This window comes from Wolffia australiana, chromosome 9 (genome assembly GCF_029677425.1).
Source record: "Wolffia australiana isolate 7733 chromosome 9, ASM2967742v1".
Taxonomy (NCBI): Eukaryota; Viridiplantae; Streptophyta; class Magnoliopsida; order Alismatales; family Araceae; genus Wolffia; species Wolffia australiana.
In genome coordinates this window covers 12,587,550-12,609,312 of record NC_135843.1, presented here as the reverse complement: position 1 = coordinate 12,609,312, position 21,763 = coordinate 12,587,550, and the positions used below count along the sequence as shown (strand labels likewise).

Below are 21,763 nucleotides of genomic sequence, written 5' to 3'. Positions count from 1 at the left end.
AAGATAAGACTTCAGGGAGTAAGAACCTTGGTCTATGTTGTCCAAACCTCCCCTGATTAAAACATTCAGAAAAAGGAGGTACCAACCTAGCATGGAGAAGTGAGTGAAAATTTTCAAAAGAGAGAAATTTCATGGGAACTAATAGAATATTGTGACATTTTGAGAACAAAACACTAACTAATAACTTTTCCCTGCATCTTCCTTCTGTTCTTATTTGTCCCCTCAGACTCTTGGCGTAAGAAAAATCTTAACCAAGGTTCATATATATCCATGTAATGAAACAAATGTATTTATGAATATGTTTTCTTAAGTTCATAAAGAGTCCCTGCCATATAACCTGGTGTGGATGAAATATCCAGATCCAAGATTATGTTTTAGAAAATTCAATTTTACAATGTTATGGTTATTTTTTGTAATAATGTACCACCCCCACTGTATTCACTCTCCCTCATCACTTGAATCCACACGAAAAATGCTTGATTTATTATCCTATAAGGTATGTGTTTTCTTAGGGAAACGTTGATCCTCTTTATTCTCACATTTTTATCATAGTTTCTCATTTTTATACAGTTTTCTTAAATTTGGCTTATCAGTTAACCAAATATTTCCAATTATCATCCTGTTTGTATAAGTTTAGGTATCCATTTCTTGATTCTGTTTTAAACATTTAAAATATCTATTGTTATCGATTTATATTTGTTCATCGAAGGATGACATTTCTCGTATTTATTCAGACTTCCACAGACCATTCCCTTCTATTTGATGATTCTTGCTTTTTCCCCCTGAAACAGATGAATAGTTAGCTCTGAATAGGCTTGTTGCATAATTTTCTTGCTCTTTAGAAAGTTTAATCAGTGTGGATATATAACTATTGATGATATATTATTGCAATAAATGTTAGGTTGGCATCATTCAGTTGATGGAGCAGACATTTTTCCTCTGGAGCAAGGTCTAAATAAAATGTTAGGAATTTTGAACCTAAAAGTGAGCATTAACTAATGTGAAAGCAGTGGAAAATAAATTCAGAATACAAACAACAGAAAGAGATATATGAAAATTCAGAGAAATTTATGAAGTAGTGCGTGACCATATGAAGGTGTTTTTACGTCTCATAACCTAATAGCTGTTTCCCAAATTTTCAGATTTTACACCTTCATATTATCTTAGTGATTAGCATGATTATAATATGATGTGTTCCCTTGGAATGAACAACTAACTCATTTTAGATGACCAATAGCAGTCAGGATTGTTGAAATGCGAAAGGCTTATTTTGCAACCTAGATTAATTAGTATTTTGTAAAAAATATTGAAAGTCTATGTATATATTTTCCTAATACTCATTCACGCCAATCTAGCTCAACCACCTAACTCTAAAAAAATGATGTGGACAATTAGGGTTGGACATTTAAGACCAAGGACCAGTTTGACCGGACCAAAACGGGACTGTAGGTCCTCCATTTGAGGGTGGACCAGTTTGTCAAACAATTTTAGGTCAAAGTATCAAACCAGATCAAACCCGGAAGTATACTATTTGATATTTATTTAATTTTTTAAGAAAATTCTAAAAATATCAAATCCAACTCGACGGAGAGGGTTCTATTGAGCTCAGCGTAGACGCCATATATTTAACCATCTCTAGGCAACCACTTGATGTAGAGGATATTTAACGTTACTATGAACATAAATTTTATACTTTGACTTTGACATTGATTAGTCAACCTGACCAGACTGGGATAGGTCCAGAACTGAACAAGAACAGGCCGGAACAAGACTGAAGTATAGGTAAGGTTTAGGTCTATGTTAAAAACCCATACCGGACAGGTACTGTCAAACACTATAGACAATTCATCAGGAACATAAGCTTTTAGAGAAAGAAAAACACAATATCTCATGAGTAAGCACCTTATATAAAGAACACATTTTAGTAAGTTGAAAACCCATAATTAAATTTTGTTATCATGTATTTGTAGATTTCTTCTTTATTGAATGTGAGATAATCATTAATACTAATTTCAAGAGTTTTATTTCCTTAAAGTTATACCATTAGATTTGTCTCATAAAAAAATTACCATGTTAAACCAGCTGAAATGAGATGGATCTCAATTCCCATTTTCTCTTTGATGCATTTTACATTGACGCAAGAAAGTGCAGTCACATTGCTTTAATTTTACTTATTTGACATAAAAAACATGTGTTTCAAGCTGGGATGCTCACAAAGAATGAAAGAAATGAACCAAGTTATAGTATTGGCCACCACCAATGAGGATGACGAAAGGATGATGATGAGTCATAACTGTACTAAACTATGGCAAAAATAGCATTCATCGTCACCACTCGTCAAGATGACAATGGATATAACATCATCACCTGTCATTCTGACCACTCTCCATGATGATGATGATGAGGGCCAAATTGTAATTATAATTGTCTTTCGCCCTCAACAGGATGACAATGATAACTACCTCAGCATCATCATCTTTCACCCACATACAAAATGACAATGACAACAGCAGTGACGAGACAAACCATGGTATTCCCTTTGTAACCTTGCTTAGATAATGTGAGACTATGATTGACAGAATCATCATATCCATTGGGAATTGCCTGAGGGAGGAAGAGGACGAGGATGACACTCGTGCTGACAATGACAACGACAATGACTTTGACAATGAGAATGATGTTGACGATGACAATGACATCAACGATGGCGATGAAAATATGTATAACGATGAGGATACAGTTGAAATGACGTTGATGTTGACATAGACAATGACGTTGGTTCTGACATTGACATTGACAATGACACTGTTTGGATGATAAAGATGATGACAATTTTGGGTGACATAATTATTCCAAGACACTAACTGTTTGACAATAATGATGATGATGATAATGTTGACAATGATTTTGATGTCGACATTGATGTTGATAATGATGATGATGATGACATTGTTTAGATGACAAATATACTAACTGCTTGACAATAATGATGATGATAACATTGACGATGTCGTTGATGTTGACATTGAACTCAACAATGATGATGATGACACTGTTTCGACGACATTGATGTTGACATTGACCTCGACAATGATGATGATGACACTGTTTTGATGACAAAGACGCTAACTGCTTGACGATAATGATGATGATAACGTTGACAACGATGTTGATTTGGACATTGACATTGAAAATGATGATAAGATAACTGTGTGACGATAATGATGAAGATGACGTTGATGTTGACGTTGACGTTGACTATGACGTTGATGTTGACATTGACATTGACATTGACAACGCTTATGATGACATTGTTTCGATGACAAAGACACTAACTGCTTAACGATAATGATGACGATAACGTTGACGATGATGATGATGTTGACATTGACATTGACATTGTTAACATGACAAAGACCCTAACTGCTTGACGATAATGATGAGGATAACATTGACGATGACATCGATGTTGACATTAATATTGGCAATGATAATCATGACATGGTTTAGAAGACAAAGGCACTAACTGCTTGACGATAGTGATGACGATAACATTGATGTTGATGTTGGTGTTGACATTGACAATGATGATGATGATAACACTGCTTAGATGACAAAGACACTAACTGCTTGACGATGATGTTGACACTGACAATGATGATGATGATGACATTGTTTGGATGACAAAGACGATGACAACTTTGGATGACATAATCTTTCCCAGACACTACCTGCCTGAAGTATAAATAATGAGTCCGTTTATCCATTTCCGATAGAACGAAGAGAGAAATCAGAAATGGACGCGATGGAGATGGTTCTTCCGGTTCTTGGCATCGCCGCAGCAGCTGCCGTGACTTTCTACGCCGTAAGCTTCTCGGAGATCAGAGAGGTCCGATTCTTCATTTTCCTCGCAATCTCCCTTCGCTTTTTACCTTTTTAATCTCTTGAGTTCCTTTTTTTCTGTTTCGATTTTTGTCCACCCGGATCTGATGTCTCAATCTGATCGTCTTTTAGAAATCGTTTGAGAACTTGGATGAGTTTGAAAGGGAGAACGGCGGGGAATTCCCCTCCAGCGCCAGCTCCAGGAAGACGAGGACTAGGAGGAAGGCTGAGAAGGAGGCCAGGAAGCGGGAACCCTAATTAATTCCCTCAATTATGTTTATTTATCGGAAGCACAACCTGGGTATTTTCGATCTCGCATGAATTTTTAAAATTTGTCTTGCAGATCGTTTTGCAGCCGATTTTAGTTTATTTTTTAACAATTTTTTCCAGTTCTTTTTCCAAAAACTCCTATTATTGATCATCTTAGAAAGAGAAGGAAACTCTAATTATTTAAATAGTTATATCTTGAAATCTGTCATGGAGAAGCATCGATCAACAGTTTTGCAGCGGATTTTGGTTTTTCTTCCCTAATTTTTTCATTATTCTCCAATTTTTACACAAAAAATTGTTCATTTGGACCTCGAGAAGCCCAGATTATTGGGTTTGCAAGGAAAAGGAGATTTTTGAGACGTAATTTTTCTATAATTTCTTTCTGCATATTAATGAACGTTTCCCCAGAATGCTCTCCATAGCTCACTGCTGAGAGATTATTGGAAATCTATTCACAACACGAGATTCCTGAGACGGATATTTTCGATAGCCTCTGCTAATTTATCGACACAATTTATCCCCTGCATGCCAAAATTATCATTTGAACATGATTCTGATTTTTCTTCCCAAACTTAGAGGAGGATTTTCCCAGTAGATTTGAGCTCATCCAATGTCATACTCTGTTATAATTCTTATAAACCTGGCGGTCGTTCGCAACCATGTGCCAAGGCTACAACTCCAAAGTGAGTTTTTACAAGTTGCAGAGAGGAAGTGTTTTTATTTTGATCCGGCGAATAATGATTGATTGGTTTGATCCATCCGATTGAAAAATTGAATGAGCGAGTGTTTTTTTTCTCTGTCCAATGGCTTGATCAATCAGAGCAAACTGTGATCAGATCCCAATTTGGAACAAACAAAGTCGATTTATTTAAGTAGGTTTATTCAATTGATCTCATGAAATTTGATTCACTAGACCCGTTTGATTTCTGAATGAAACTATATTGTGATAGATATAACACATTTTTTTGGATGAGAATGACCTCTTAAAGTTCATATACTCATGCAGGATCTTGAAGCTGACGCACTATATTTAAGATGTAGCTTCGAGTAAAATGTTATCTTGAAATAATTTAACCTGATATAAATCAGATTTAAACTAATTAGTGCTAAACTTTATTGGTCCACTGTACCTAATGGATGGTTGACCTCATAGGAAGAGGAGTGGATCTGCTCAGTTTTGGGCCCAAAGGCTCCTCTTATAAAATCATGTATGGCATATTTTGACATCCATATAATAAAACATCAGTAGAAAAGGAATATGTTTACTATTTAATGAACAGTCAAGCCTACTTAGAGGAAATATGTAAAAGAGATGCGAAAGAGAAGATAGAAAAGTGAAACAGTGAGTACCCATGTTAAAAAAAAATCATTCTCAACTAACTTACAGAATCAAGACCAGCAATTAAAATAGCACTTGCAAATGATATGTAGCTGATGGCATAGAAATTCAATAATAACTAGTTTTGTTGACTTGTATTACAAGAACTTATTAAACATGAATAATAGCCAATTGGACTCCATGCAAATTGATAGCTTTAGTCTTAGTTTTCAATGTTTTATTTAATTAATGTTTCCGCAGTATGAATCTTTTCTTGGTCAGTCAATCGTGGCTCAGCCCAACAGTCGTTTGGCCCTAAAAATAGTATAGTGAATAAATCCAAATTTTATATTTGTTGGACTTGATGTTCTTACAAATATGTTCATCTTTATTTGAAATATAAATAAAGTTATTATGCACTAAAGGAGTATTTCAAGCATACAAAGAAGATCCTCATGAGCACTACTAACAATCTTTTGGGTATGAGTTTATTAAGTAAAATACAAATATAAGTATTACTCATTGTCTTTAAATGACTTAATTGTTGGTATAAAACACAAGAAAAGTTTTATATGTTTATCTGCATTTAATTTTATAATTCCAATTCTAAAATGATTAAATTGATTTTTAGAATTATATTCCAATCAACAGCTAAGAATCATCCAACTTTAAAATCCAAAATCTAATTTTGATCTATAAATTTGAGGGCAGTTTTATCTCAATCTCTCTCTCACTGAATCACACTATCTCATTCTCTTCGTATCCCTCTCTCTCTCTCTCTCTCTCTCTCTCTCTCTCTCTCTCTCTCTATATATATATATATATATATATATATATATATATATCTGTATGTATGTATATATATGCAAATATGTGTATATATGTAAATATATTTATAGAGAGAGAGAGAGATGTATCAACATGCTGGGTGAAAAATATTGATTGAACTTGAATGTATAAAAAAGGTGGAGAGGCTCTCTGGTAGCATTAAACCATCTTCATCATGGTAGAAGATAATGATGGAAAGTGATTTTTTATACAAACATTTTAATATTCTTCTAAACATCTATCGATCAAATTCCTCTATATCCATACCATCATATACCATCAACATCCACTTTCTCTTATATCCTATCATTTCACTTATATTCATATTATCAATTATTATCACCTTATCTCACCATCACATCTCACTTTATTTTGTATCTTACAAAAATCTCACATCCTTACAAAATATCAATTCCTAAATTATCATTAACAATGGACACACCACTCCCTCAATATTTAATCATATATGTAAGCTTAAATATCAAATCATTTCCTCTCATAATCACCACTTATCATTGATCTAAATTATATTGGCTAATTCAACTAGCACTGATAAATGAAACCCCCAAATTTTGTCATCATGTACTAATTTCTAAAATTTTATTTATTTATCTTATTTTAATTAAATTTGATAAGATACATGAATTATGATCTAATTTTTTCATTTTTAAATTACTTTTACAAGAAAATATTGTTATAACTCGAAAGCGTAAAATCATATTTATTTGGTATTGATATGTAATTCACATGCATTAGCTTTGATCGTTTAACTAGTATGATATTTTAAGGTGAACATGATAATGATGATTTTTTCATTAAAAACTTCCCAAATTTTGGATAAAATGCTAAACATTTATCATTTAAATTCTCAAACTGAAAGTTTCAGATATACTAGCCAGCTGAAATTTCAAGCCACTTGAATACCCTACCATTGGAACGATCTCACTAAGTGAATTCTCATATGCAAAACCATAGAGGAAGGAACCACTCAGACGCCAATCAGCCTTCAACTTATTTACCCAGTGTTTGAGTGACCATCGGCATGTGCTCGTCATGTCAGTGCGATCTAATCAGGATTTTAAAATTTTATTTTCTCATCAATGTTATTATTCATGAAGTTCATATATTTTATATCAACTTCAGTGTACCAAATAAAATTCTGCTTTCCTATTTAAAAAATATATGGTTTATTAGTCTCATAAAGAAAAATTATGCACTAAACTGCCATTTAAGATTATTATAATCCCTATTATAATTCAAAAAATTGATTTCACTTGATTAAAAGAGTAATTTAATTTATATTTTCTTTTTTAATTATTAGGTTACATTTTATTTAAATTGTAATTCGTAGATTATGTTTCTAATATTTAGTTTAAATTGAAACACGGCAAATTAGCAAACAGCCTATATCCATGAAAAAAACCATGCAGGACAAAACCTACTACTTTTCCCTCATATATTGATTTAAACGAATTTTTCATGTCATTGGGTCACTATGATGGAATGTTCGACCGGCATGTTGTCTTCAGATGTGGCTAGAAAAAATGTTTTATTTCAGTATCCATTGATCTAGATATTTATTTATTAATTGACATTCCTACTATAACAAATTTTTAAAACTATTAATGTGAAAAAATGTTACACTTATTTTTTAATGAAAATGCCCTAAAGGTCAGGTTTGAAATTATTTCACTTTCATTTAATTTTAGATTTAACCTCATTTTTACTAAATTTTTTATCATTCTTCTCATTTTTATATTTTCACTCATTTGTTATCTGATTTTACTTTAAATAAAAAAAATTAATATCATTCATCCTGTGGAGATAACAGGTGATGGAAAAATTATTCCTTCGACCTATACTCATTTCATTCATTTTAAATGGCCCACTTTGAAAAATAGTAGGCCAAAAAATCTCATTGTGAATATTTGGTCTTGCTGGAAGAATCCACTAAAGAATTTTTTAATGATTTTTACCTTGATTTTGTGAAAAAAATTCAATAGAATTTAGAATGAGAAATAAATCATTCTATAATATTCTGAGAATACTCAAAGAATAAAAGGGTAAAAAATATCAGGAGTGCAGGATAACCTAGAGACCTACCAGTAAAAGACTTTCAATAATTTTTATGGCTTGAAAAGATCTCAAGGATTATAAAATGGCATTAAGAGGCATTTTCCACGGGGAATTAGCTGTATATGAAATTGCAAGTCTTCTTGTTAGGTAAAATTCTGGTTGGATATTTAACTGATTCCATCAATTATATGTCTTGACAATATCTCAAGTATTATAAAATGGCATTATAATCCATGAGATCAAGGCATTTTCCAAGGGGAATGAATTTCTATTTAATATTGCAAATTTTATTGCTAGGTAAGAATCTGTATGAATTTTTCACTGATTACATTAACTATAAGGCTAGACAAGATCTTATAAAATGGCATTAAGAGGCATATCCCAACAGGAATTAATTTCTATATTATATTGCAAATTCTAATTGCTATGGAAGAGTATGTTTGGATTTTCCGCTGTTTCCATGAAATTCTATGGCTTCACAAGATCTCATGAATTACAAAATGGCATTCAGACGCATTTTCCAAGGGAAATTAGCTTCCGTATACTATTGAAAATTTTTATTTCTATGTAAGAGGTTTTTGGATTTTTCAGTGATTCCATCATTTCTATGACATGACAAGATCACAAGGATTATAGAATGACATTAAGAGGCATTTTCCAGGGGAATTAATTTCTATATTATATTTCAAAGTTTTTTATATATGTAAGATTATTTTTGGATTTTTCACTTAATCTCATTATGCGGACTTTTAAAGTAAATCATCCTTTGGGTCATCAGCTAACGAAGGCATTTCAGTATAAAGAAAGATCCCTAAGTTGCTGAAACCATTTCGTGCATTTCACAACTTCCTCCACTGCCAGTGGTACTAAGTTATATTTTAGACTTCTATTTGCCTCAAAAAGTTTTAATCAAAATCCAAAATTTCATACACATTTTATCACTATTTGATGTTAGAACACAAATTCAGATGATTTCAATAAAAATATGAGAAAAAACTATTACTATCACTTGTTTTCTTTCGTTGGATGCTGATATCATCACTCTCTGATTTCGCCAAAATTTGATGGAGAATACTGTTCTTAAAATACTCATAAATTCGTACCTATATGTTGTTTCAAAATTTATCCTAAAGAGGCCTACATTCAAATGTTTAATATGAAAATATACAGTTTTCAATTAATATTTTATGTAAGAAACTAGATGACTTACTTACAATTAATTTTAATAAGATAATTTTCAAGATTCTCTTGCTGAAATAAATATCTGCCAGTTCTTAAACTACTGACATAGTCTGATAATTAAACATGATTTGGAAATATAGTATAGAAACAATGATCATGATTACTAAAGTTAGTAAATTCAATTTTTTTAAGGATGATAATTGACATGGTAACTTTATTCTAAGCTATATCTACAGAAGTTGCAGATATATGTGTATATAACTGATATATTGTATACTAAGAAGAAAGTGGTCACTTTATCTACCTAAAGACAAAAAATTTACACATAGAAAGTTCACTTTGAGTGATTAGAAATCAGGAAAGAGAAAACATTAAATATTTCTAAGAGCAAGTGCTCAGATCCATGTCTTCGTTCGAACTGCTTTTAGATTCTTCAAACATCAAGGCCTTTTAAATGTAGGGATATTTTATCTCCAGATGGGGAATAAAAAGCTGACCATAAAGATTCTGATTTGTTTCAAGATTTATGATTGATAAATATTTATTGATATTATAGTGACATATTTTTATGCAAAAGGACACTTTTGCAACTTTTATCTATTTATATGGAAGGTTCAAAACAAGGTTTCCATACTAATCAACACCCCAATTTTCTAGATGATGTCCATGTTGAGGTTATATTATAACCATGTGAGCACATTATTCTTGCATTTTGTCGTCGTGTTAAAAGAAGGATTTTTATGAAGCTGAAAAATGATCATTGATACTTGTTTCTTGATTCCCAAACAAAATTTAAAGCCCAAGATATTAGACCACATATTTTAATAATAAATACACTTTGAATTTCATGATATCACTTATCGGAGTATGGTTAAATGTGATATTAAAAGAATAGATGAAAACTCTTTATGTGGTTTCGTATTTAATACATATACCCGCACTGAATTCCTGTTTTTGAACTTTAAGTATCTCAGCTTTCTGGAATAAATTTAATGAATTATTCTTCAGACATGCCAAATTCTACTAAAATAAGTTTTTTATCCTTAAGAAATCTAATGATTTCCATACCATTATGTGCAATTAGAGATATATATATATATGAAAATATATAATATGTAGAAAAAATTATTCGTTTTTTTGAAAAATACATGTCCACACTTGATTTCTGTCCTGTAATTTATAGATCACATTTTTCTTTCGAAAGTTAACAATATCCTCATAATATATGCCCTGATTTTATCCTTCAAAATTCTATCCAATGATTCCCTACCCTTTTCTGTGGTTTAGAGAGATATAGAGTGAGAAAGAGATAGAAAGAGAGTGGGAGAGAGAGAGAGAGAGGGAGCGAGAGAAAGAGAGATAGAGGGAGAGAGGCAGAGAAAGAAAGAGAGGGAGATAGAGAAAGGAGAGAGAGAGAGAGAGAGAGAAAGAAAGAGAGGGAGATAGCGAAAGAAGAGAGAAACAGAGAGAGAGAAAAGAGAGAAAGACAGAAAGGGAAAGAGGGAAGAGAGAGAGAGAGAGAAGAGACAGAAATAAAGAAAGAGAGAGAGAGAAAAACAAAGAAAGAGAGAGAGAGAAAGAGAGAGACAGAGAGACAGAGAGAAATAAAGAAAGAGAGAAAGAGAAAGAGAAAAAAAGAAAGAGAGAGAAAGAAAGAGAGAGAGATATACATAAAGAAAGAAAGAGAGAAAGAGATACATAAAGAAAGAAAGAGAGAAAGAGATACATAAAGAAAGAGAGAGAGAGAGAGAGAGAGAGAGAGAGAGAGAGAGAAAGCAAGAGAGAAAGAAAGAGATAGAGACAAAGAGAGGGAGAGAGAAAGAGAGAAAGAGAGGAGAAAGAAAGAGAGAGAGTGAGAGAGAAATGATTCCCTACCATTTTCCGTAGTTCAGGAAGAGAGAAAGTGTGAGAGATGTAGAGAGAAATAAAGAAAGAGATAAAGAGAGAAAGAAAGAAAGAAAGAGGAAGAATGAATGAGAGATAGAAAGAAAGAGAGAGTTTGAGTGAGAGAAATGATTCCCTACCATTTTCCGTAGTTCAGGAAGAGAGAAAGTGTGAGAGATGTAGAGAGAAATAAAGAAAGAGATAAAGAGAGAAAGAAAGAAAGAAAGAGGAAGAATGAATGAGAGATAGAAAGAAAGAGAGAGTTTGAGTGAGAGAAATGATTCCCTACCATTTTCCGTGGTTCAGAAATAAAGAAAGAGATAGAGAGACAAATAAAGAAAGAGATAGAGAGAAAGAAAGAAATAGAAAGAGAGAGAGAATGAGATATAGAAAGAAAGAGAGAGAGAAATAAAGAAAGAGAAAGAGAGAAAGATAGAGAGAATGAGATATATATAGAGAGAGAAAGAGATAGAGAGAGAAAGAACGATAAAGAGAGAGAGAAACTGAGAAAAGAGAGGGTGAGAGATAGAAGAGAGAGAGAGAGAAAGAGAAATAGAGAGAGAGAGAGAGAAAGAGAGAGAGACAAAGAGTGTGTCTGTGTGGGAGAGAGAGATAGTGAGAAGGAGAGAGAAAAACTCTTTGAGAGAGAGAGAGAGATGGCTAGTCATTTGATTCTTCTTCCTCATGGAGTGGGCAAATTACGGCACCGTCCCATCGTTGCTGCTTCCTCAAACGGTAACGAAACCCTGAAATTATTCAAGAATCATGGAAGACTAACGATGATATACTTCTACCAGAATTTTGGAACAATCCTTCTCCAAATTTTCAAGAAAATTCGCCTTCTGTAGCACAAAGTTTCCACCAATTTTGTTTTAATTTTTCCTTGGTTAAAGATCTCATAACTTTCCCGACCTTGATCATTTCTGGTTTCCTTTGCTTGGATTTCTTATTTTCTTTCCATTTCTCGATCATTTCTAGTTTCCTTAGCTTGGATTTCTTATTTTCTGTTCATTTTTCGATGATTTCTTGTTTCCTTAGCTTGGATTTGTTGTTTTTTGTTCATTTCTCGATAAATTATAGTTTCCTTAGCTTCGATTTGCTATTTCTCGTCTCAGGATCTCCGTATCCTGAGACGAAAAAAAGAGGGCCCGTGGTTCTCGAGATACCCCTTGATCAGATAAGAAGACCCCTCCTGCGGACAAGGGCAAATGACCCCGTGAAGGTGAAAGAGCTCATGGAAAGCATCAAGGAGATCGGGCTGCAAGAACCTGTAATCATCATCATGATGCTCCTCATCCTCATCCTCACCATCATAATCATAATCATCATTATTATCATCATCATAATCATCATTATTATCATCATCATAATCATCATTATTATCATCATCATTATCGTCATCATTATCATCATCATAATCATCATGCTTATCATCATTATCATCATCATCGTCATCATAATCATCATGCTTATCATCATTATCATCATTATTATTATGGTCATCATCATTATCATTATTATCATCATCATTAAGTCAGCTCGTGCTTGCTGTTGCACCAGGAGCGGTTGTACCAGGTGCTAAAGCATGGGTATTTTTTATCCATTGTGCAAAGTATTATCATCATAATCATCATTATCATCATCATAATCATCATCATATTCATCATGATTATCATCATTATCATCATTATCATCATTATCATCATCATAATCATCATTATCATCATGATTATCATCATTATCATCATCATAATCATCATTATCATCATGATTATCATCATTATCATCATTATTATCATCATTATTATCATCATTATTATTATCATCATCATTATCAGCACCATCACCAGCATCATCATCATTATCATCATTATCATTATTATCATCATCATCATCATCATCATCATTATCATCATTATCATCATTATCATCATTATCGTCATTATCATCATCATTTTTATTATCATCATCATTATCAGCACCATCACCAGCGTCATCATCATTATCATTATTATCATCATCATTATCATCATCATTATCATCATCATTATCATCACTATCATCATCATTATTATTATCATCATCACTATCAGCACCATCACCAGCATCGTCATCAATATCATCATCATACATTAGCTTTCTTTAAACCCTTTATGATCGTGCTCAAATTATTCGGACCTATTTCATGAAAACGCATCATCATCATCGTAATCATGAACAGCATAATGTTGGACTCGTTAAACCTGTAATCATCATCATCATAATCATCGTCATCATCATTATCATCATTATCATCATTATCATCATTATAAAGATGCATTTGTCAAACTTTTTTTGATCGTGCTCAGATTATTAGGGCCTATTTTCTTCTCATTGCATCATCATCATTATTTTCTTTTTATTATTATCATCATCATAACCTTGTACTCGTTCAAGCATTTTGGATCCATCTCAATTTATATAGCTCTATGTTGTTCTTCGCTTCATCATCATCATCATCATCATGGATTCTTTAACCCCTTCTTGCTCCAGCGCAACTTATTAGGGTCCATTTTCTTTTTCTTTGCATACATCATGATCATCATCACCTAATTTTGGACTCGTTAAACCTTTTTTCTCCTGCTCAAATTATAAAATTATTATCATAGAATTTCGCATTAGTTGAACACTTTTCGATCCAGTTTAAACCTATAGAATCTATTTGATTTTCTGTGAATTTCTCCCATTGTTGCCAACATTTATTTCATAAGTCAGTATGTTTGGTCATTTAAGATATATAAGATGTGTCAATTTAATGTATGGGATTTTTTATAATATTTCCGTGAACAGCTGCTCCTTCCAATATCGTGTCAATCTAATGCCTCATTTGCCCTCCATTTCAGATCGACGTGCTTGATGTGGACGGCGTTTACTATGGTTCGTGCCATTAATTGTTTTTTCTATTTGAATTCTATTCAATGAAGTCAGGGGTACAAATTAAAGATATATCTTGGATTGTTTTTTTCACTTGGAATCAAGTTAAGGAGAAATGAGGGGTCAATATCCATGTTGTGCCATAGATTAACTTCAATTATCATTTGAATGATAGGTTTTAGCATAATTATTTAATAATGATCGATCCTATCCGACTGAAACTCGATCCGATGAGAATTAGATCCTATTTTTTATTAGTGATTTTGGCCAACTGACTTGTTGACTCGTCATCAACTCAACTGAATCAATCAATAGACCAATTTGATTGAAACAATATCTTCAGATGATCCCTTTACTTGACTTAGCCACTAATCGGCTTAATTAAAAATTAATTTGATTAATTGGTGAATCAGATCGACTGGGCCAAATTGATAAATTGAAATGGCAATATGACGAGTAGATTTAGTCTACTTGTCATTGGATCAACCAACTCTGCCACTCTGAACTAAGAACAAGCTCTTCAACCAATCACTTAACCTTAAATCTGCATCTTCTTGCTAATTATGTAGGTTTCTCTGGCTGCCATCGTTATGAAGCCCACCAGCGTCTAGGCCTCCCCACAATCCGGTGCAAGGTCCGTCGTGGAACCAGGGAAACACTCCGGTATATCATCATCTTATTATCAATCTGATCATTATTTTCAATATTATAATTATAATCGTTATTCGCACTGTTCTCATTATTATCATTGTTATCACTACCAACACAGCTATGGTTAGGACCATTATTATAATTTATTATCATTAGTATGATTAGTAGTATTCTTATTATCACAACTATTATTATTGATATCATTGTTGTCTGCACAAATCCTTGATCTTGATTAAAGTAGTCAAATTTCCTACATTCTTAGCTTTGATTCACAGATATTTCATTCTAATCCATCCGCACAATCTTTCAGACACCACTTGCGCTAGTGTTTGAGCAATTTGGCTTCACACCAGACAACCCTTTGCAAGATGGAGAGCTGGACAGACTCTTGATATTATTGCCATGGAAACGATGAACTTATAATTCTTACGGTGGACTAACAATGAAAAACTTACGGATGTATATTAAATTTTATGATGGTCCCCACCAATTTCATCTCGAGTTCTTTTCACTTGTTTGATTCGTACAGTTTTAAGCTTTCAGCATTTGGTTTTCATTCCAGCTTACTTGTTTGGCAGAGCAGAAAAAATCCTAAGCATGGCTTGAACCGCCTTCCCCATGGTTAGCTTTGAAGTAAAAAAACAATAGATATACATGACTGAATTTTGAAACATCAAAATATAATTGGTTACATGTTCAAACAGAAAAACCTAAAGAAACGTTCCCCACCCCGACGATCTGCAAAGAGAAAGGTAGAGCTCAGGAAAATTTCTTTATTTAATCATGATAAGAAAGAAATGTGCGTTCTTCACCTTCTGTGAATCTCTTGGCAATATTTTGTTGATTATCACTTGTTCCTTTTATGCGGCTGAGGACTGCACGTTGATAAGGCTGCTGGTAGAGAAAAGATGCGTCAATTTAAAAGATTTATTCACCGCACCCCGCTTCTCATCATATATGTACTAGATATGTCTGGGTTTTCCCTCAAGCCAATTGAGATCCCACAACCTGAATAGAAATCTCAATTCAGGCAACTTGAATTTAATTTTTTTTTTTTTTTGAACTATAACGAGGGATGAACACCCGACGAATCGGTGAACCTCCCAACTTGAATTTCATTTTAAATTTGAGAAAGTACTTACAGGAAGCATCCATTTTGAGGGACGACAGCAGCAAAATGTCCAATCATGTGAGAGAGTTCATGTTCTTTAACCAGAGAGAGCAGCATTTCTGGTTTTTCTTCAGTAGTAAGTTAGTTTACCCATAATTCAATACTTCCTCAGGGTTAGCAGGTTCCAGCAGGGACAACATAATCTTTGTTGCCTCGCACTTTTTCCCCTTATTAGTATACTTATCCAGCAGGGAGGCATATTTCAGCAGACTCCCCACCTCTTGCTGAGAAAAATCACTGTCAACCAATCCACCCCATTCATCAGATCTCCCTTCCACACAAAACCCATGAAGTAGAAAAAACCATGTCACAGCCTTCATCTCATGGCCTTTTGCCTTCATCTTCTCTACCAAGCCCAATGCAGATTTAACCATCCCATGCTCACATAGGAAGATGATAATGGCATTATAGGCAGCCAACCATGGATCCCAATCATCAGCCAACATGCTTTTAAACATCCCCAAGAGCATGGACTCATTGTCATGCACACGACAAATGTGAAGCCCTAGGACGGCATGTACAAGCCCATTGAGAAGGTAATGGAAGGTGACATCATTCGGGGGGCACTTGGAGAGTAGCATGTCCTTGAAGAAACCCACAGCCTTATCTATCTCTCCTGCCTTGCATGCATGCCCAATGAGGATGCTATGTGTGATGACATTAGGGGCCATGCCATGTGACATCATGTCCTTGATGAGCTGCTGAGCTCTCTTAAAATCACCAGCCCTGCAAAAACCATTGATAAGAGCAGTGTAGGTCACCACATTTGGCCTGCATCTCTCCCTCTTCATTTTAGTGAACATCACCAGAGCTGCTTTCATGTCACCATGCTTCACATATCCATCAATTAGGGTGGTGAATGTGATCATATCAGGGATTAACCCCTTCTTTCTCATCAAATGCAAACAAGATGTTGCCTCATTCATGTGTCCCAGCCTGCAATACCCTTTGATCATGGCATTATACACGGCCACCCCATGAAGATGATTTGTTGTTCCCTTCTCACTCAAGAAATTGAACAGCCTTCTTGCCTCTTCCAGATCATCATTCCTTACAAACCCGTCGATCAGCGTGGCGTAGACGAACTCGTCGGGGGCGATCCCAAGGTCCAGCATCTCTGCAAGCAGATCCTTTGCACTGGAGAGCATCTTCTTCTTGCAGAGCCCACTGATGAGGACATTGAAGACTGCAGCATCTGGCTTCAACCCTCTGTCCATCATCTTCCTCTTGATCGCGATGGCCGCCTCGACCTCTCCAGACGTCACAAGCCCTTGGATCAGTGCACCACAGGCAACCATGTCCGGCGGAAACCCCTTCTCCATCATCTCTATCAGCAAATTGGATGCCAGTATGGCTTCCCCTTGCATGCTGTAATGGTGGATCAGCGGCGTGAAGCTCAATTGCGTCAGTTTTACGCCTTTCGTCTCAGCCGAGCGCATCAACCGCTCCGCCTCGCAAGCCCGGCCGGCGCGGCAGAGTCCCCAGATGATTGAATTGTAAGTCACAGTATCCGGGCCGGGCCCCTCGGCGATCATCGGCTTCAACACCGCCTTCGCTGCCGTCATCGACCCACGCCGGCAGAAGGCGGCGACGAGAGTGTTGTAGATCTCCACACTGGGCTCCATTCCTCTCCCTCTCATCTCCATGATCATGGCTCTGACTTGATCAAATTTCCCAATTCTGCACAATCCAGATATCATAGTCCCATAAGAGACCAAGCTGGGAAGGAACCCCTTGCACTGCATTTCGCCGAACAGCGCCCGGGCGCGCCGGGCATCGCCCTTCTTGAACCACCCATGGATCAGCTCGTTGTAGAAGACGACGTCGGGCACACAGCCCCACCGCCTCTCGACGAGCGCCGCCGCCTCGCCGACCATCCCTCTATCGCAGAGCCCCTTCACCATGATGCCCGTGGAGAAGTTATCGGCGACGCCGCCTCGGGCGAGCATTTCCTCATACACCTGGCGTGCCAATTGGAGCGAACCCCGGAGGAGCAGAGATCTGAGCAGGAGGTTGCAGGCATGGGAGTGGGGGAGCTGCCGGTGGATCTCCTTGGCGGAATTGAAGAACTGGAGGCTCTTCGCGGCGTCCCCAGAGACGGCGTAGCCAGCGACGACGTCGCCGAGGGAGTGGAGCGAGGGCTGGATCCCTTCCTCCGCCATGGCCTCAAGAACTCGATCAAGATCAAGGAACCTGCGCGACATTGAGAGGGTTTTGAGAAGCGGGGGGTAGGATTGAGGAGGGGGAGATAGTCGGAGGCGAAGCCAGCGGAAGAAGGCCAAGGCGGAGTCTGGGTCGTGGAGCCAGCTGAGAGCGAGAGGGGCGGCGGAGGCCATAGCCGAGTGAGCTCCGGCGCCATGGGCTTCTTCTTCTTCATCTTCTTCTTCCTGGGTTGCCGCGATTAGGGTTAGGGTTTGTTCCCAGAGGGGGTCGGAGTGGCGGGCGTTGACAGCGGCGACGAGCTTGGAGGCGAGGAGGCGAGAGCTGGGAGGGGGGGATGAAGGGGAAGAGGGGGAAGAGGAGAGGAGGGAGAAGGGGAGACGAGAGGCCATCCATTAGAGGGAGAGGAAGCTCGGTGAAGGGAGGAAGGCGTCGCCTTCCTCGCTCCTGCTTCTTCTCTGCTCAAGGCTTGCTCGCTCCCATCTTATACTGTGTAGATTCTCTGTGGAAAATGTGGACTTGAATAGGGATGATTGCGTCTCAGTTTCTGGGTATAATAAGAAATAAGATGAACATTCTGGGGTGCACCCATGATATTTGATGGGGTGCTTTCTACCAGACATTTGGTAAAAAAAGAGATTTCTTAGTGTTGGTTGAAAAATGTGATGAACATTCTTGGGTGTTCGTCATTATCTTTGATGGGCTGCTTATCATAAGACACTTGTCGATCTTGGTTGAGAAATGTAGACTTGAATAGGGTGGATGATTGTGTCTCAGTTTCTGGGTATAATAAGAAATGAGATGAAGATTCTTGAGTGCACCCATGATATTTGATGGGGTCCTTTCTAACAGAAATTTGGTAAAAAAAGAGATTTCTTAGTCTTGATTGAAAAATGTGGACTTGAATAACGTGGATGATTGTGTCTCAGTTTCTGGGTATAATCAGAAATAAGATGAACATTCTGGGGTGCACCCATGATATTTGATGGGGTGCTTTCTACCAGACATTTGGTAAAAAAAGAGATTTCTTAGTGTTGGTTGAAAAATGTGATGAACATTCTTGGGTGTTCGTCATTATCTTTGATGGGCTGCTTATCATAAGACACTTGTCGATCTTGGTTGAGAAATGTAGACTTGAATAGGGTGGATGATTGTGTCTCAGTTTCTGGGTATAATAAGAAATGAGATGAAGATTCTTGAGTGCACCCATGATATTTGATGGGGTCCTTTCTAACAGAAATTTGGTAAAAAAAGAGATTTCTTAGTCTTGATTGAAAAATGTGGACTTGAATAACGTGGATGATTGTGTCTCAGTTTCTGGGTATAATCAGAAATAAGATGAACATTCTGGGGTGCACCCATGACATATGATGGGGTTCTTGCTCTCAGAGATTTGGTAGAAAAGAGAGATTTCTTAGTCTTGGTTGAAAAATGTGATGAACATTCTTGGGTGTTCGTCATTATCTTTGATGGGCTGCTTATTATAAGACACTTGTCGATCTTGGTTGAAAAATGTGAACTTGAATAGGGTGGATGATTGCGTCTCAGTTTCTGGGTATAATAAGAAATGAGATGAAGATTCTTGAGTGCACCCATGATATTTGATGGGGTGCTTTCTAACAGAAATTTGGTAAAAAAAGAGATTTCTTAGTCTTGATTGAAAAATGTGGACTTGAATAACGTGGATGATTGTGTCTCAGTTTCTGGGTATAATAAGAAATAAGATGAACATTCTTGGGTGCAACCATGACATATGATGGGGTGCTTTCTAGCCGACATTTGGTAAAAAGAGAGATTTCTTAGTCTTGGTTGAAAAATGTGATGAACATTCGGATGCTGGACGTCGTCAAGACGACATCCGGTCGTCACCGAGGGTAGCGGCTCGGTATCGAATAAGGATCTCACTCGGACGCCGACAGTCAGTGTCGTCCGAGAATGCTAATAGACAGGTAATAATGATGACGTGCAATGCGAAAGTCCCTACGTGTTGTATGTGCGTGCACCGACGAGCAGGGGATACCGTTCCAGAGATTGACGGGATCGCTATGAGTGAGGTCAGACGGACCTCCCGAACCTCGCCCGAGAGGGTCGAGGGCGAGTGCGTCGCCGAACGGGGAGACCCCGCTGAACTGCTCACACGCGTCGAGTGAACCCGACTCGTACCGGGCAGGTAAGACTGGTGTATAATATTCGTCGTTTTCTCAACCTGTCTCGCTCACCTATATCTAACCCGAGCGCAGAGGAGGCAAGCGAAAGTGCACTGAAGAAAGTAAGAGATGTAAGAACAGAAGCAGGGGGATACCTTCGTCGCGCTGGCGACGCTATCTCGTAGCAAGGAGCCCCGGAAGAGGCAGCTAACTGTGGGCGCCGATGCTTGACCGATGCGAATGCGGCGGGTGGGGTGGAGTAGCTAATCGTCGCGACTTGGGCGAGGCACGAGGCGGCGATGCACCGTCGAGTCGGGGACGGCGAGCGGGCAATCCAGCAGCAGACAACAAATGGGGTGTCCCTAGCCGGGGTGGGCAGGCGTCCGTAGCAACGTCACCCGCGAGCCGCGAGGGGGGTCGGCAATGACTCGTCGCACGCGAGCGGGAGTCAAGCAGTCCGCGATAAATCGGGTGGAGGGGCGTGTTGACTGGCAAGACGGCCGGGCAGCTGACCGGTCGGCGGCGCAGCAAGTCGTGCGGAACGTCGGGAAATGGCAGCAGAACCCGTGGACGGCTGCGGGACCACTCGGGCGGCACCAAACTCTTGTGATAGAGGCGGGAACGGTGGGCGTCGGTCGGTGCTGCAGGCGTCGGCGGTCGGGCGGTCGTTCAGTGCGGGACGGTGGCTGATGGCGGTGGAATCGCAGTAACAGACAGCGGCGGCGGCAGAACGCCCAGAAGCGGCGCTGCTGGCGGATAACAGCGGCGTGTTGGCGGAGGCGACGGCGTGCGGCGGAGGATGACGGTGTGGGGTGGAGGGCGACGGCGAGACGAGAACGTGGCGGCGTGTGGGCGAAGGTGACGGCGTGGGGCGGAGGGCGACGACGTGGGGCGGAGGGCGACGACGTGGGGCGGAGGACGACGGTGTGGGGCGGAGGGCGACGGCGAGACGAGAACGTGGCGGCGTGTCGGCGAAGGCGACGGCGTGGGGCGGAGGGTGACGGCGTGGGGCGGAGGGCATCGGCGAGACGGGAACGGGGCGGCTGCGCAGCCTGACCTCTTCTTCTCTTCTCCTCCTCCTTCTTCTTCCTCCCTCTCCTCTTCCTTCTTCTTCTTATTCTTCTTTCTTCTTCTTCTTCTTTCTTCTTCTTCCTTCTCTCACGATCGTGACTCTTCAAATTCCACGTTATAACTTTAATAAAAAATTCAAGAGTGTGTTCTTTGGGCGCCCACCCCCTCCTTATATAGGAAGGTGAAGATGGGCCCCCAAAACAACATAAG

General features: G+C 37.9%; 3 protein-coding genes across 5 annotated transcripts; 2 read left to right on the top strand and 1 right to left on the bottom strand.

Moving 5' to 3' along the window:
• The first annotated feature begins 3,762 nt into the window (after nt 1-3,762).
• LOC144707606 (uncharacterized) lies at nt 3,763-4,224 on the top strand. Its single transcript, XM_078580811.1, has 2 exons — nt 3,763-3,889; nt 4,015-4,224. The coding sequence occupies exons 1-2, from the start codon at nt 3,797-3,799 to the stop codon at nt 4,138-4,140; spliced, it is 219 nt and encodes a 72-aa protein (XP_078436937.1). The 5' UTR covers nt 3,763-3,796; the 3' UTR covers nt 4,141-4,224.
• Nucleotides 4,225-11,951: 7,727 nt separating this feature from the next.
• Nucleotides 11,952-15,515, top strand: SRX (sulfiredoxin). The gene is made up of 5 exons (XM_078580547.1): nt 11,952-12,175; nt 12,556-12,710; nt 14,323-14,356; nt 14,923-15,016; nt 15,315-15,515. Exons 1-5 carry the CDS (start codon nt 12,097-12,099, stop codon nt 15,328-15,330), a joined length of 378 nt encoding a protein of 125 aa, XP_078436673.1. The 5' UTR covers nt 11,952-12,096; the 3' UTR covers nt 15,331-15,515.
• A 116-nt stretch (nt 15,516-15,631) lies between these two features.
• LOC144707439 (Pentatricopeptide repeat (PPR) superfamily protein) lies at nt 15,632-18,864 on the bottom strand. Of its 3 annotated transcripts, none has more exons than XM_078580545.1 (3): nt 16,147-18,864; nt 15,817-16,012; nt 15,632-15,742 (listed from the first exon to the last, which is right to left on the bottom strand). In XM_078580545.1, exon 1 carries the CDS (start codon nt 18,725-18,727, stop codon nt 16,262-16,264), a length of 2,466 nt encoding a protein of 821 aa, XP_078436671.1. In that variant the 5' UTR covers nt 18,728-18,864; the 3' UTR covers nt 15,632-15,742; nt 15,817-16,012; nt 16,147-16,261. The 3 variants fall into 3 exon arrangements, with proteins under 3 accessions (XP_078436671.1, XP_078436670.1, XP_078436672.1); XM_078580544.1 differs by having other exon boundaries at nt 15,817-15,898; XM_078580546.1 differs by having other exon boundaries at nt 15,817-15,895.
• Nucleotides 18,865-21,763: the final 2,899 nt, after the last annotated feature.